Genomic DNA, 16,310 nt, shown 5'->3' with positions numbered 1-16,310 from the left:
CACCATTCATTCCCCAGAGGGCCAATGCTCCCAGTGGCCCTCCTTCCGCCTCAGTTCAGTTGAAAAACCACGCCCCCTTCTAAGCTGCATTTGTTCCTCACGTTCTGCATTTATTTGGAAGGCTGACTCACTCGACAGTCATTTCTTGGCAGAACCACAGTTTTGACCTCAGAGTGACGGTCCCATGCTTTCTGTTGCCACAGACCACTGCCCTTAGATGTGAGAATCTGACCCTGGCCCCGCTGGACGCCAAGGAAGGAACCCACCCCTGTTCTCGGGGAGCTTCAGCTCTGGCTGGGAAAACAAAGCTGACATTTGTGAGTAGTTGGAAAACTGAACAAGGCAGTAAATAATTAAGTGCTGCTCAATTACATAATTGATTAATTATAACTAATTGCTACTTAAATGAACTGCTCTAGCCCACATTGATCTTCCTCGGCTCTGACCCCATGGAGCGGCCGTGGTCTGAGCTGCTCGCTCTGGCACTTACCCATTTCCCAGAACATCCCTCCCATCCTCTCATGGATGAGTCTCCCCTGCCATGACTGGTAGTGTCCCCAAGGGCAGGACCAGGTCTTTTGAGACAAGAACAGGCCCTAGTTTCCTCCCCCTCAGTCTCCCACAGCAGAATCAGCCCACTCAAAGGATAAGGCTCTTTGCTTAATAAACACTTGGTGATTAATGTCAAAAATATGGACCGGACCAGTATTCATGTATAACCAATGCGTATGAGTATAAACCAGGGTCCCGCAATCGTAATCAATTTTGCTTCATTAACTTAGCCCCTTAGCGTGTCCTTGGGAAGGTCCCATCTTACATTTCTCTACTCTGTCTTGTGAAGCCACCAAATGGCTTCTGTCACTGGCCACACTGTCCTGCCAGGATCCATCCTGCAGACACCCCTCTGACTGCTCTAGCAAGACTCTTCCTTCCCTTGTGCGTTGTTTGATGGATGATGCAAAGAAAGGGCAAGCCTGGGAGCTGCCCACCTACCTCCTTCTGCCAGTGCTTCTGCAGGGCTCCAGGCCCACCACTCGGCTCTGAGCAGCTTGAGCCATCTTTACTCATCACTGGGTCTCCTTTACCTGGAAGAGACCACCATATCAGTCAGCTAGGGCTGCCAGAACAAAATGCCACAGTCTGGGTGGCTTGAACAACAGAAGTTTATTTTCTCAGTCTGAAATCAAGGTATTTCATTCAGTTTGATTTCATTCTGAGGCCTCTCCCCTTGGCTTGTAGGTGGCCATCTCCTTCCTGTGTCTTCACATGGTCCTCCCTCTGTGTCTCTGTCCTAATCTCTTCTGAGAAGGACACTTCTTAGACTGAATTAAGGGCCACACACATGATCTCATCTTACCTTAACTACCTCTTTAAAGGCCCTGTCTCCAAATAGTCACAATCTCTGCTCCTGGGGTTAGGAGGTCAACATACAAGTTTTGTGGAAAACACAAGTCAGCTCATAATAACCACTAATAAACTAAGTGCTTAATAAATGTTGTGGGCCAGGTAGAAGAGAGGGGTGACGACAGATGGACAGTTGGATGGATAGAAAACAGAAAGGCTGCTGAATAAGTGTTTGACCCTGAGCAAAAGGTGGGATAAACGTGTCGGGAGAGTCTCTCCCAGTCCTGGACCCTTTCTACTTGGCCACATCCTTCCCTTTCTCCTTGCTTTTCAAGATGATAATTCCTTTGTCCCCTTCTGAGCCTCAGGACAGATTCTCGGTGTTGTCCTGATGTACATGCGAGGAGAGCAGCAACAAGGGGTGTGTGTGACATGTGACGTGAGCCTGTCCTTGGGGGTCTGCTGTCCTCACACACACACCCCGGGGAGCCGTCTGCCTCTCTCTGGAGGGAGAGGCCACAGGCCGTGGCTTCCCATGCGACGCCAGAAATTCTAACTCAACACTGAAATGAAGCCTTTGTAAATAACCAGAATCTGAAAGGGAGACAAAACCCGGGAATTGGGGCCTTTTTCTTTTCATGTTCAGCAAAATCGTCACTGTTGTTGAACAGGACCGCACTCCCAGCGGCGGGCGAGGCCCTATAATTACTGTGGGGCTGCGAGAGTGCTCAGGGTCAGCAAAACAAAGAGGAGGAAATTGCCTGCACAGATTGGCTCAAATATCAGGTTCAACGAAGAAGAAAACACAATTTGTTCATTTGGAAAATGACTCTGGTGACGTGAACGCCCTACACGTTGCTGGATTTCAGGGGGAAACAGGGCAACAGCGTGGGGTAGGGCCCTCACGAGAAGAGGCAGCTTGCTGTTTTGAGACCCGAGAACAACCTTGCAGGTGGAGCCAGTGGACAGCAGAAGAGACCCTCTGGTGCATTTATGACTTTAGGCCTTCAGGTCCATACATCAGCAGGGCTCCGAGGGGCTCTGAGTCCTTTTCTCAGGGCAGTGGCTTTGCAGGTGCCTGTCCTAGAACAGACGGCACGGCTCAGGCACTTCCAGGAAACCGGTCCCTGTGCAGGAGGGCTGAGGGGTGTCACCAGTGGGGCTCCTTCTCACCACTAAGGTGGAACACAGGTGTGAGCTCATGGCTACATCTGCATCCATCAACTATTCCGGGACCCTCTTGCAAGTTCTTTTCTCTCCATCTGCACAGTGGGACATCTAAACCGGCAGTGAGCCAGTACAGGGGAGAGAGAGGCAGAGAGAGGCTGTGGACGGTCATCACACTGGGTGGCTTCTGGGTCAGGGGACCACCCATCTAGTTTGCCCAGGATGGTTCTGGTCCCAGCATTAATCATAACATTAACAATGATCACTTGAGTACTGAATTAAACAGATATCCTAATTCTCTGGACTTTTACAGGACCACATCCCCACCCTTCCTTGCCTTTCAGCCATGACTCTCTTGATAGGTCCGTGCTCCACCTGGAAAAGGCCCCCAGGATCAGGGGCCTCTACACAGTGCAAGCAGGTCCTCCCTTTGGGGATTAAGAATCTAGGGCCACACCGAAGATCACTGTGGGTGTGGGGCATCACTCAGTCCCAGGATGCTGGTCAACCAATCCCCATACTGAGCACATCTGCCATTGTCTCCAAGGTCTGAGAATCCTCTGTGCCCCCACCAGGCAAGGCAGGCCCCAGCCAGCCTCCTGGAGATGAGCCCTCTCCCCTTCTTTCCTCAGGCTCCCAAGGACTTTTGCAATTAAGTCCTATTCCCAAATGTAATCCAGGCATGTCCCTACCTTATATCCTGCCTGGGCTGAGACTTAACAGATCCACCCTCAGATACAGAAACAAACAGCTGTTCCCCAAGTATAACTGGGGTTCTTGTCAACATCACTGGGGGCTGACAATGAGCAGGGGAATAGGAGATGGTTTTATGGAGGAAGTGATCTAAGCTGGAACTTAAAGAGTAGAGAGGCTTTAGATCTGTGAGACGGGTGGGAAGACGGCCTGAGGGCATGATGGCACTGATGTGGGAAAGAGTGAGGAATCTGGCCACCAGCGAGTGGGCAGCGGAGGGCACAGGGACAGGGATCTGAGGCCAGGCCCTGACCGCATCCCTGAGGAGCCCAGCTTGCCAGCTCCCACAGATCCTGCCATCTGCGCTATCCCATTTAATGACACTGTCTGGCACTTAATTGACTCAAACATAATGCTGCTATTGTGGACAAAGTTTAGTTACCACTAATTAAGTCATTGGAAATTGAAATAAAGAGCAAAGACTGAACTGTTTGGAATCACCCAGTGAAACAGAATGACTTTGTAATCTGCAAAAAAAAAAAAAAAAAAAAAAAAGGGACACCCTCAGTCTCATCCCAGGAGTCTCCAACGAGGACCAGCTTGGGCAGTTAATGGGTGAGAGGACTTAGCAGAGCCCAGGCAGGTCCATGATATCTGCTCCCAGCATCCTTCACTCCTTTACGTGACCTTGCGGTTTCTGCTCCTTTCTGTTTGTGCAGGAACTGTGTGTTTTGGACTTTAAAGTTCCAATTTTTATTCTAATTCTAGTTTTGTTTGTGAAAGGGTGTTCAGCAGCATAAGGATGAAGTTAGCTAAAGACAGTGTTTCCTTAGCCCACCTGGAGAAAGCACTGAACAGTGGGTAATACCTACCACTTTAGAAATAGGAAGAAAACATAAAGGATTTTTTTTAATCCCAGCAGCTATTTAAAAGATAAACAGTAAATACAAGTGGAATTATACCAACTAACCATATTACCAGCAGTCAATTGCTGCAGAATAAACATTCTTATTTCCAGGGCGTTCTAATATATTCAAAGACATGGAGAATGGCACCAGAAGAATTTATCACTGACATTTGCTAAATTAGATATTCCCAAGGTTTGCCTATATGGATGACAACATTTTTAGCACTTCAAGGTCCTTGCAAGAAAAAGTCTCTATAAAAATTCAGGACGGTATTGTTATCATCAACACTTTAAAATTGACTGTGATTGTTACAGCAGTTTTAAAATCAAAGGGACCTAAAAAGAAGGGGAAAATTATATGTGTACTCTATATTTGAATTTTTATACATGAGATTTAAAACATAATATTGTGATGTTTGTTTCAGATAAATTTGTTTTTACCCAAGACTTTTCTCTGAGCAGAAGTCAATGCAGAGTTTATCAAAGACCCACCAGCCAGATAATATCCATCGACAACCCGCCATTAACCAGTGCGCCATGTTTGACAGTTCAGTTCTTAACCTGTTTAACCATGCTTTCCATTTTGGCTGCTGTCCTAATTAATGACTAACCTATAAAATTAGGATAATAAAACATACTTCATACATGTCACATACATAATTACAAGGAGTGAACCACATCACACGTGGTACCTCGGTAAATATTTTAATTGTATGTTTCACTTTACTTTTTCCTTGCATTCTGATAATGCTTATGATCTTTACTCTTGGGTTTCCAAGGCTATTTAGAAATAAATAATAACAAAATAAAAAGATCTTTTCATTATGATATAATCTCCTCATGTGGATATTTTCCAAAAGCCACTCAAAAGAATCAGAGGCCTTGGGTTTCAGTTTGAGGCTCTCGGGCTGGGGGACCCAATCCTCCGTGGCTCAAGACCAAACATTCATGATTATCATGGTCCAGCTCTATCCCAGATTAAAATCTAGAAATAGACTGAACTGCAAACATTTTTGAACTATCTTACTAGAAATGTATTTGTTCTCCTGCATCATTTTTGCTTCTTTCCCTATTTTGAAGTCTCAATATTCTACTTTAGGAAAATTCTCAAAATTATGATGGATGCCCCCAGCCTCCCCCCAGCAGCAGATCTGGGCTTCCTGGTCATGTGTTCCCCAAGCTTTCTCTCCTTTCCCTCCTCCAATGACCCATCAGCTGTACTTATCTCTCTAAGTCTGTTTACGAAAACTATGCAAACTCCAGCAACCTCCAGAACTCAGAAACAATAAATTCCTTAGGTCAAGGGCTACAGCTGGTATCAGTTTCAAATCCTCGGTAGGTGCAGTCAACGTGGGTTCTCAACTATCTTTGAATGGAACTTATCTTTTTTGTTATTGTGATGCTGTCAGCAGGTAGTAACAATGCTGAGATTTGGGTCTAGACATTATGTTGGTGCCTCCAGTCAAGCCTGTTCAATGAAAGATGAGCCCTATCCAGGCCACCTCAGCTCCAGTTGACCCTTCCACAGTGCCATATGCAAACATGAGCCTGGAGGTATGGGATATGCAGCATCACCCAATGACTCAGCCCTCCAGGGTCAAGGACGACTGTTAAGAAGAGCACAAGGAAATTTGTAAACCTGCTATAAAGCTTAAATAAGAATTTCATCCTTGCTCCTGTTTGAAGGCTTCCCCCCCAAATTGTATTGTATTTACACTTGCCATATATATTTGTGTACACATATATACATAACAACTGATACTACCTAACACTTTATGGACACATATAATTTTTAAACTTCTACATAACATTTTATATAAGGCACAGACATGACCTTAGAACGACATGCAATGAAACACATCACACTGCAGCCATATTCATCAAAGCCCCATTCAGTTACCCTAGCAAGACACAAGGGAATTTGAATCATCAGTTAATGTTCTGATCTGTGGGTAATTCCTAACCACAATTTAAGTCTAACCAACCCCGTAACTTCTTTGGCTTTCTTCAGCAGAGGACCCACAATGCATAAAAATAAAGTACCTCATCCTGGTTTTTCTCCTCTAGGGCATCTTTTATGTGAGGAGACATTATATGCTCAGACCCATGAAAAGTACTAGAATTAGATTTCCATGATCGTTTTATGGGTTGAGGCCACCGATGCATCCTGAGAGGCCAAACTTTCTCCTGGCAGAAACCTGGACCCTGGCTGTGCTCACCACATTGGGTTCTTGTCTTCGACCTCTTCCATCTTTCATGCTGTGATATCTCTCCGCCTGCCCACCAGGCATGGAATAGGAAATTCTCTGTCTGCTCTGGGTACCGACCCCAGAGTGTACCTTTGCAACTTTCTATTACAAATGAGAACTTCCAATAAAAAAGAAACCACAAATCTCAGAAACCTCACTCTGCAACACTTCCCCTGGATTTCTAACTCTAAGTTGTGGCTATTGTACAAAAGTAACCTGTGACTAACTGTGTCTCACTGTGATAAACAATCAGACTTACCAAATATATATGTTAAGTATAAATACAAAATACAGACCAATCAGATATTAGAAACCAAATATCTCAATTAAGTTTTTGTGGGTCACAAACGCCTAGACACACATACCTAGAAGCACCTTCGGAGATCACCCAGTCAACCCCCTCATTTTACATATGAGGACACTAAGGCATAAGTGTCTAAGAGAATTTGAGTCCTGCTCTCCAGACACTTCCCCACCAGGTGCTCCATCCCCGCCTCAACACCAGCCACCCAAGGAATCATTATGCGTTCAAGGTTCTAACATGCCAAAGTGATTTTTCCAACACTGAGTCTGTTTTCTGCTTTGCTCAACTAACTTCCCACCTCCCTTGATGAACAGACATATATTAGAATTCTATGGTATTAATTCTTTAATAAAATAATGCTTTTGTTAGATCCTTCAAAATAGGCACTGGCAAAAGAGCCACGAGTAACCCTCTCCATTGCACAGCGCTCTGTGTCTTACAAATAACTTCCACTGATTAGATCTCACTTGATCAAGTAAATAAACACAGGGGTTCTTTGTTTAGGGAGAGAGGAAAGGAAAAGGGAGAGAGAGCTGAATAACAGAAGGGTCCATCAGAAAAAGAGATTCACACTCATGGGTGGGGCTTGACGTAAACATATTTTTCTTTTTTGGTGTTGGGGGTTGAAAGCCTACGTCCCCATCGTGATCTCCCTTTTGAGGAGCTCAAGCCTGAGAATCTGACTGAAATAGAAATCACCAGGCTTTGTGGCAAGGCACTGGCCTCAGACCCATCAGAATTCCCAGCACTGGAGTTGGCAAAACGAGTTCCAGAGAACCTGCACCACCCCCAGTGGGGCCTGGGCAAGGCAGGGTGTGTGTTTAGGCAGAAAGTGAAGATTCTGACCACAGAGACTGGAATCCAAGGAGAGGTCTGCTCTGGCGAGAAGCTGGTTCCAGCCTCTTCTGACCCAGATGAACGGATGGCCCCCTCACGGCTGGTTGGACATAAAAATCAAGGTTTTGTGGGGGTTTTTTTTTTTTGTCATTGATGATGAAAACATATTTATAATGTCACACACAAAATCCTACTATCTGATCCTGTCAAGTTTCCATTTCTCCATCATCTCTGGTCCTCCTTCTCCACATACACATTTTTTTTTACAGCCGTAAGAAGAGGTTACATAAAATTGTGTATCCTATTTTTATGGTATTTTTATCTGTTTTGTACTTTTTCCAAGTTTCTGTAGTTTCCATGTCACAATGGCCTTGATTTGTATAATCTTAATTTAAGGGGGGAGGGTGCAGATTATCCCAAAACTTGTAAATAAAGAGAACTTCTGGGTATCAAGCCAAGTCAGTTTGCCCAGGAAGAGCTAAGCCAGCCACATAAGGAAGCCAGGATCCGATCTGCCAGAACTAGGCTGAGATGCTGACCACTGACATGCCTGGGTGGAGCCTCAGGGAGCCTGGGCTATGAAATGACAGCTCAAGTTTAGGACATGTGTCCAGCAGTGCCTGAGAGGGAGGCCCAGCATGAGGCTTAGAATTTTGGCCACCAGTGAGGTGCCCTCCTCTCTCAGCTGGGAGTGTCCCTCAGACTCCACCAAGGCCCAAATCAAGTCTCCCCCTTGGCTCTAATTCCTCAGCTCTAATTCCACTCAGCAGTTTGAGGTGACATCTCATCCTTCCAGAAGCACTGTCCAGAGATCGGCCTGCCCTGAGTGACAAGTTGAAGCATTCTTGTCACCATCTACGCATCTGCCATTGGAAATGCATGATCTGGTCCCCACTTACACAACAGGCCCACGTGGTGAGTATCTTCTCCTCTGAGGACCTGGCCACCTCGGTATATAAAGAGACTACTGGGTGTCTGAGCACACGGACTGAAAGCAGCGACCACATCAGGCTGCATGACACCAACAAAGCCCTGGCCATGGACAGCTGGCACCCCTCCAGGGCCTGGCCTTCTTTCTTTACCAACTGGGCCACGCCAGGGAGTAACTTAACCAGGATATGGTTGCTGTTCCCTGGGGCTGGTTATCAAGCTTGTTCATAGCATTATGCTCATCTAGAGAAGACTGACAAAAATACGCTGTGCCTTTGGCTTTTGTATTTAAGGGATTGTGAGGATGGCTGAAGATTATATTCCCCCATTCAGGAGCTCTTTGTCCACAGGGCTGCAAAATTCCAGGATGGGGATTTACAGAGTGCCAGAGGAATCCAAGAGTAAGAACAAAGAGGTTTCATTTTTAATTCTGGGACTCAAACTCTGAGACATGGAGGCTATTGACTCCCAAGGGCAGTGCCTATGGTGTCATGACACCGCATAGCATCCCCTCCAGAATGCCATCCAGCTGCTGAACCCCTGTGTCCTGTCCCCCTGCCCTCAGACATGCCTGGCCCTAGCTCGAGAAAGCCTGAGCTGCTCTAGACCATGGCAAAGTCCCTCTCATCTTCAAATCTCTATTCCCTATTAAATTTAAACTTGAATTATGTATTTGCCTTCCCTCAGATAACATTGTCTTCCGCAATAAGAAATTAGATGGAGGTGACAGGAATGATTGCTGAGTTGTTTGAATTTCAATCATTAGACTCAAAAAAGAAAAGGTAACTCAACCAACTTGTCATTAAAAGTACTATATTTCATCCCAGATAGAACATACTAGAATAAAAAGTTCTTGGGCACATTTTTCTGATGCACAGAAGAATTCAAATTTTCCCACGTATATGTCACCTTTTAATAATATTGAAACTAATATGGCTGATTGTCCCAAGGAAAAAGCCATTCTTTTCTATATCGGAGGCCAGCAGCCCATGACCAGCCTGTCAAAGGTGACCTGCATGGGGATTCGGAGAGAAGCCAGACAACGCACAGTGCATCGATTTTCCTGACTTGACTCTCAGCATTACTAAGACTTTGGCTCCCTCATTGCTCTGGCTCTTTCTTCTCCTGGCTAACACACAGAAGAAGCTGGAATCTCTGAGGAACAGCTCTCTGTCCAAGACTCCTGGCCCAAGGGAGGTTTGCGGCTGCACATGCCTCCAATGTAACATATCCAAATGGAATGCATCATCTCCACAACCCCCTCCACACACACACACCCACATATACCACACGCACAGCACGGACACATGTGTGCAACACACACAGACACGCACTCCTCTTCTTAAATTCCTGTCTTGATGAATGAGCTCATGAGCCTCCAAGCTGCTCGAACCAAACCCTGGATAATTCTCAAATCTCCCCTCCTCCCTCCATTCCCCAATAGCCGTGAACTCTAAGCACTATCTACCCTAACCCCTGAATACCTTACTCTCTACCCCCCGACTAGAGTTCTCATTATCTCTCATCTGAACAAACAGCTCAGTATCAGAAGATGCTATCATTAAAGCGATTGCACAACACCTTGACAATTCAGGCCATTGATCAGTTACTGGGTGCACTGAGTGAGGCATCACAGAAACACTCCTGCCCTTGGGTCATTCGCAGCCTACTGAGACACATGCTGCCCGGCCATGAAGAAGCGAGACAGTGTCATGCTAAAGTGACACCCGAATACAATAACGCCCGAGTGAGTTCTCTGGAGGGGAAAAGACTGATGGGATGGGATTTACCAGGAAGGCTTCCTGGAGGAAGTAAGAACTTGAGCTAAGCCTCCAAGACAGAGCAGAGCTTGAACCTGTGAAGGAGAAGGAAGAGTGGAGCAAAGCCTAGAGAGCCAGAGAACCATGGGCCACTCGGAGAAGGAGGAGAGTTGCCACTTTTTCAGAGGCAGTAAGAAATGGGAAAAAGCAGGATGAGTCAAAATGAGGAGGCAGGCACTCCTGAGCACGAGTCTGGGCGGTTACATGGACCAGGGAGGATACAACAGGGAGGCCAAAATTTCTAGAAAAGGACTGAATGAGAGTGGGCTCTCCTCCCTGCTGAGCTCAAAAAAGGCAAAGTGGGTGAGTGGTCAGTAAACCTAGGCCTGGAACCAAAACCACTGCCGCTGTCTAAAGCCACCTTCTTGGCTGAGGCCCCAGTGTCTTGTTCTGTCTGCTGCCTGCCCTCCCAGTCTACTAGGGGCATCAGGGGCATGCAGCTCTTTTTCAAACCAGCGGCCAGTTTCTCCCGGGATCCAGGAAAGCATCCACTTAGACCACTAAAATCTATAAATTCCACGGTCAAAATGCACCACATTAGACACTTGTGGGGTTAACAGTGGGGAGGTCAGGAGGGAATTTCCAATAGAAAAGCTGTTTATTCACTGGGGAGAGAAAAGGGCACTTTATCCTGCCGAGGGAAGCACAGACTTGAGCTGCATATTCCTTCAGGTTTGGAAACCAACTAAACAGGCCCAGGACATTCAAATTAGTCCCGAGCAATGGCAGAGGGAAATTAAGAATTCACTTCCTGGGGCCTGGAAAGAGTGAGCCAATAATAGAGGATGTGCTTAGTTTTTAAAAGCAGATGTCTTCCTTCCTCAAAAAACTAAAAATAGATTTACCCTGTGATCCAGCAATCCCACTCCTGGGCATATATCTGGAGGAAACTCTAATTCAAAAAGATATATGCACCCCAATGTTCATAGCAGCACTCTTTACAATAGCCAAGACATGGAAGCAGCCTAAATGTCCATCAACAGATGACTGGATAAAGATGCCGTGGTATATTTATACAATGGAATGCTATTTGGCCATAAAAAGAATAAAATAATGCCATTTGCAGCAACATGGGTGGACATGGAGATCATCATTCTAAGTGAAGCAAGCCAGAAAGAGAAAGAAAAATACCACATGATATCACTCATATGTGGAATCTAAAAAAAGAGAAAAGACACTAAAGAACTTATCTACAAAACAGAAACAAACTCAGACACAGTAAACAAACTATGGTTACCGTGGGAAAAGGGGGTGGGAAGGGATAAAGTGGGAGTTTGAGATTTGCAAATATTAACTACTATATATAAAGTAGATAAATAACAAGTTTCTTCTGTATAGCAGAGGGAACTATATTCAATATCTTGTATTAACCTACAATGAAAAAAATATGAAAAAAGTATATGTATGTATATGTATGACTGAGACATTATGCTGTACACCAGAAATTGACACAACATTGTAAACTGACTGTACTTCAATTAAAAAAAAAAAAGCAAATGTCTTCCAACCCACTGGGTAGATAATCCAGGGAGAAGCATTGATGGCCTCTAAGTTCATGTTAGCACCTCAGCCAGGAAAAAAAAAAAAGCAGCCAGAGGCAGCCAGGATAAGAGGCTGGAATCAGACAAGAGCAAGGTGGAAAGGGAGAGCTCAGCCTTGGAATCTAGGCTTCATGACCATTCCCACAGCCTTTCAAAGAGTAGAAAGAACCACGGCTCGCGCTTGGGATATCTGTGTTTTAATTCCTGCTCCGCTACTTACTAGTTGTGATATTCAAGAAAGTTGCTTACCCAGTCTAGGCTTCAGAACACTTCCCTATAAAACAGAGGTTACAAGACCTCCCCCCGCCAACCACCACTACTGCAGAGGGTTTGCTAAAGGGTTGAAATGAGCCAATAGCCAAGGAAGCAGTTTGTCACTGTGTGGCCCTACGCTCAGAAAAGGGTGTGTTATCATCATGATGTGCTCACCATGGCCCCAGGCCAGAGAAGGGGAAATATGATCATGTAGAGTCAGGCACTGCCCTCAAGGAGTTCATAATCAGACTCGGAAGAGAGGAACAACACCCAAAGACAATCATTAGATGAGTTAAATGCTCCTATCCAGACTGCTATGTGCTGCAGGAAAATGGTGGTAGATGTAATCAGAAAAGACTGCCCAGGAGAATTTGAACATGAGCTGGACCACAAAGGACAGACTAAAATCTGAAAAGATGGAAAAGATGAGAATGGGAAAGAAAAAGAAAGCTGCAAACATCAGAAATGTAGGCCAAAAGTCCAGTTTTAGATCTCATTCATGGCTGATGGACAGGGAAGCCTCTGAGGCTGCAATCCCATTCATTTACTTATTTTTCTTTATGAGCAAAGTTAAGAGATCTGGAAACTCTAAGGAAGGGAAAAAAAGAAAAAGAAAATTAACATCACCATGATTTCATCACCTGGGATAACCAGGGTTATTTTATTATGTATCCTTAAGGTCTTTTTCAAATTTTCTTCTACAAGATCATTTTTAAATGCTTGCATGAATTTTATTACACAAATGTAAAATAATTATGTCATTTCCCTATTGATGGGATTTTAAAATATTTCTAAATCATATGAACAATATTTCAAAGTTTGTGATTGGGAATGTGGAATTCTAGAGTAAGAGCTTCTGGGTTCAAATTCTGTCTCTATCATTTATTATCTGAGTTACCTTCGGTGAATTTAGCTCTCTAAACTCAGCTTCCTACTCTTACGAAGAGAGATAAAAACAATCTAACACATAGAGTTTTTTTTTTTTTAAGCATGGTAATATTCATATAAAGGAATACTACTCAGCTATAAATAAGAAGTGAATTATAGGTACGTGCAATAACATGGATGACTCTCAAAATAATCATGCTGGATGAATGAAAGAAGCCAGAACATAAAGGGGGTATGTAGGGTACAGTTCCACTTGTATAAAATTCCAGAAAATGCACTCTATATTGACTGAGAGTAGATCAGTGGATGCCTGGGATGAGGGTGGGACATGGAGGTGCAGGAGGAAAGAAATACAAACGGCAGGAAGAAACTTTTGGGGGTGATGGGTATATTCATTATCTTGATGATTGTAATAATTTCATGAGTATATACTTATGTCAAATGTTATCAAATCATACACTTTAAATAGAGTACACCTTGTTTACACTATGCACAGTGTGCTGTGTGCAGTTTTCTGTGTTAATTACACCTTAATAAAGTTGTAAACATACTCTTTTTAAAATTTGTGCTAAAATAAACCACCACCAGCAATGTACGGGCCTGCCTTTTGTCTTCTCCGTCGTGAACACTGGGTATCCTTATATTTTAAATATTTTTGCCAAGCTGATAAACAAAAATAAAGGAATCTCATTATCATTTTAAATTATGTTTCTGCCCTTTCAAATGAAGTATAAAATATTCCTTTATTTTTGTGTATTTGCATTTCTTTTCTATGAATTATATATTGATATGTTTTGCTCATTTTTGTTGGTGTGTTTATCCTTTTCCTTATTTATTTCCCGCTGTGGTTATGCAAGTATGTCTTCCCAGACTTTTCCCATACAAATACACATACTTTTTTAAAACCAAAATAGGATCATACTTTATATCCTATTCTGTAACCCACTTTTTACGCTAACATAATGTGAATATCTCTCAATGTCGATAAATGTGCAGCTACATCATAGTTTTAATGGCTAGAGCAGCAATTCTTAATGCTGCTCCTTAAATCATATTTCAGTTTCAGAAAATGGAATGAGGCTCTCCCTCATTTCAAAGGGAGTTGAGAGGAACTTCACAAATCACTTTTTTATTTGCTACAGCCTCATAGAAACCACAGCAGATTCTTCGACGAATGACAACCAGGAATCCTCCTCACCCTGAAAGGGAACTCTATGAAACTGACTCTTGCTAACTTTTTTTCACAGTTCCCCTAGAACAGTGCTGATAATGAAATTTTCAGCTAGCCGCACTTCACTTGACAAATTATGAAGAGATCAATTTGTTCCCATTAGTCTGCACTTCATTAATACCCAAGATGAGGTCCACTCTAGTAAATAGTGAACAACCTTTGGCTCAAGTAGAGATGTCTCTTTGTCAAGGTCTTAAGAGAAGCTCTTCCTTAAAGTTCAAAAGGAAATACTTGGGTTAAAATTAAAAAGCTGCTCCTTTTAAAGGTCAGACAAAAAATTGGTGACGTCCTATGAGAAACACAATTATTATTCAATGCAGTGCATTGCTATGACATTGGGGTTAAGAATTTAAAAGCAACACAGCTTAAGAATGAAAAGTTATGGTTTACCAGCAATAGTAATCTGTCTGCTTTGCAAGTTACCTTTGAGTGACACTTAATATCCAGGCTCCGTCATCCAATGGGCTGAAAGAATTATTCAAATTGAGGTCAGTAGAACCTTACTTAAAAATCATCATTCCATTCCCTTTTGTATTGTGTTTCAAACAAGTCAACCATATAAATGAGGAAATATTCAGTTTGAAGGTCAGATTGACTGACCACGCTGGCTGAGATTTTTATGTTTTAAAACCACTCGTCAGAAACAAAGCATTATTTTTAAAGGAGAAAACCAGGAATTGGGTTGCAATAACCAGTCCGCGGCAGCACAAGCATTTCAAAAGTCTTTTCCCCGCTGATGATTAGAAAGCCACCAAACATTCAGCAAACACTAGGGCCTCTGCTGGGCCTCACATAATTCTGGGTGCCGGCAAGAATATCACCATCTAAGTGGATGAAGAGATGGGCAGGTAAACACCTCACTTCCTGATGGGGCTGAGTGTAATCGGAAAGAAAAAGTTTGCTGTGAGCACAAGAAGCCAGTGACTGCAAGAAACAGCATTTCCACCCGAGGAGGGAAAGAAACAGGACTTTGCAAGCCCACCCATCTTACTACCTTCGGGTGCATAAAACCAATGCTGGAAATAACTATTGTGAGAGATATTTTAAAATCTCAATGATCCTTAAAATAAATCAAAGAGGGGAAAAGTGCAATTCAAGTAGCTAAGCTAACGAGCACTTTTTCCAGAAAGGTGATAAAAAGCAATTACACCTAACAGAAAAGCTCTCTGTCTGTGGATGTTTCCTCCCCCAACTTAATACTTTATCAAGTTTCCCACAAATATTAGATGTTTCCAATAAACTAGAAACTGACAGCTCATTTGAGAGTGAGAGGACTCTCGTGCACAGCATCAACTGCCTGAGACGAAAAACCCTGATGAGTGAGGAACCAGATGCCCTTCAAAGTAGGTGCCAAAGTCAGTGGGTAGGTAGGGAACAGAGCAAACACTCCTGCAGCCCCCGCCCCGGATGACAAGGACAGGTGCATTGCATGAATCAGGGCCATGGGGGTTAAGACATGGAGACGTGAGACCCATCAGCTGCAAAGAATCGGGAGGATGAGTAAGTCTGACCACCCAATCGTCAGCAGGTCCAGGAAAATCCCTCAGTTCCCCACAGCTTAGTCTGAGGTCTGCAAACCCAGGGAAGGATTTGGGACCAAAGGAGTTGGAAGTGCAGCTTGGGAGAGAGGAGCTTGGTGGTCAAAACAGATCCTGTTCTGAGACCTGAGTTGGCATGAAAGAGGACAGAAATTATGGGAAAGGGGAACTGAAATGAAGGGCTGAGGGACAAAGGAAAATCCGTCCAACCCCACGGTGAGGCCTCTGCTGCTGGGTATCTGCTCTTGGAGCTTGAGATGGTTCCCTGGGGCAGGGGGCAGAGGTCCCGCTGCAGAAACGGTGATGCCTGGGTAGGATCCTATTATTCTAGATTGTCTGCAAGGCCTCCTATCAGAGACCATAGAGCTCACAACATGGGAAACAGGCAGAGTGCTGGCGCCTGTGTACTTAGGATAAATGCATTAAAACAATTGCAAGATAATAGATATCTTCCAATGATGACAATAGATCAAAGGATGACTGGTATCCCTGAAGTAGAGACACAACAAGTGCACAAAATAAATGAAAGACATAATAGGAAAAAAAACTTCCCTTAAATGAATGAAGAACTAAATCTCTGTAATTAAAAGAACATTCCAAGTGGAC

At 43.9% G+C, this 16,310-nt stretch overlaps 1 protein-coding gene across 4 annotated transcripts in view; it reads right to left on the bottom strand.

Moving 5' to 3' along the window:
- The window catches only part of LOC105095726 (uncharacterized), a 433,324-nt gene that overhangs the window by 302,439 nt on the left and 114,575 nt on the right, over positions 1-16,310 (bottom strand). For all 4 annotated transcript variants that reach the window (XR_010384256.1, XM_064494705.1, XM_064494703.1 and 1 more), the window contains exon 2: positions 994-1,085. Coding sequence is in view for 3 of the 4 variants with exons in the window: in XM_064494705.1 (XP_064350775.1) it covers positions 994-1,085 (92 nt within the window). In the remaining variant the exon portion in view is untranslated. The remainder of the gene's footprint in view (positions 1-993; positions 1,086-16,310) is intronic.

This window comes from Camelus dromedarius, chromosome 15 (genome assembly GCF_036321535.1).
Source record: "Camelus dromedarius isolate mCamDro1 chromosome 15, mCamDro1.pat, whole genome shotgun sequence".
Classification (NCBI taxonomy): domain Eukaryota; kingdom Metazoa; phylum Chordata; class Mammalia; order Artiodactyla; family Camelidae; genus Camelus; species Camelus dromedarius.
This window is presented reverse-complemented; position numbering and strand designations above follow the sequence as displayed.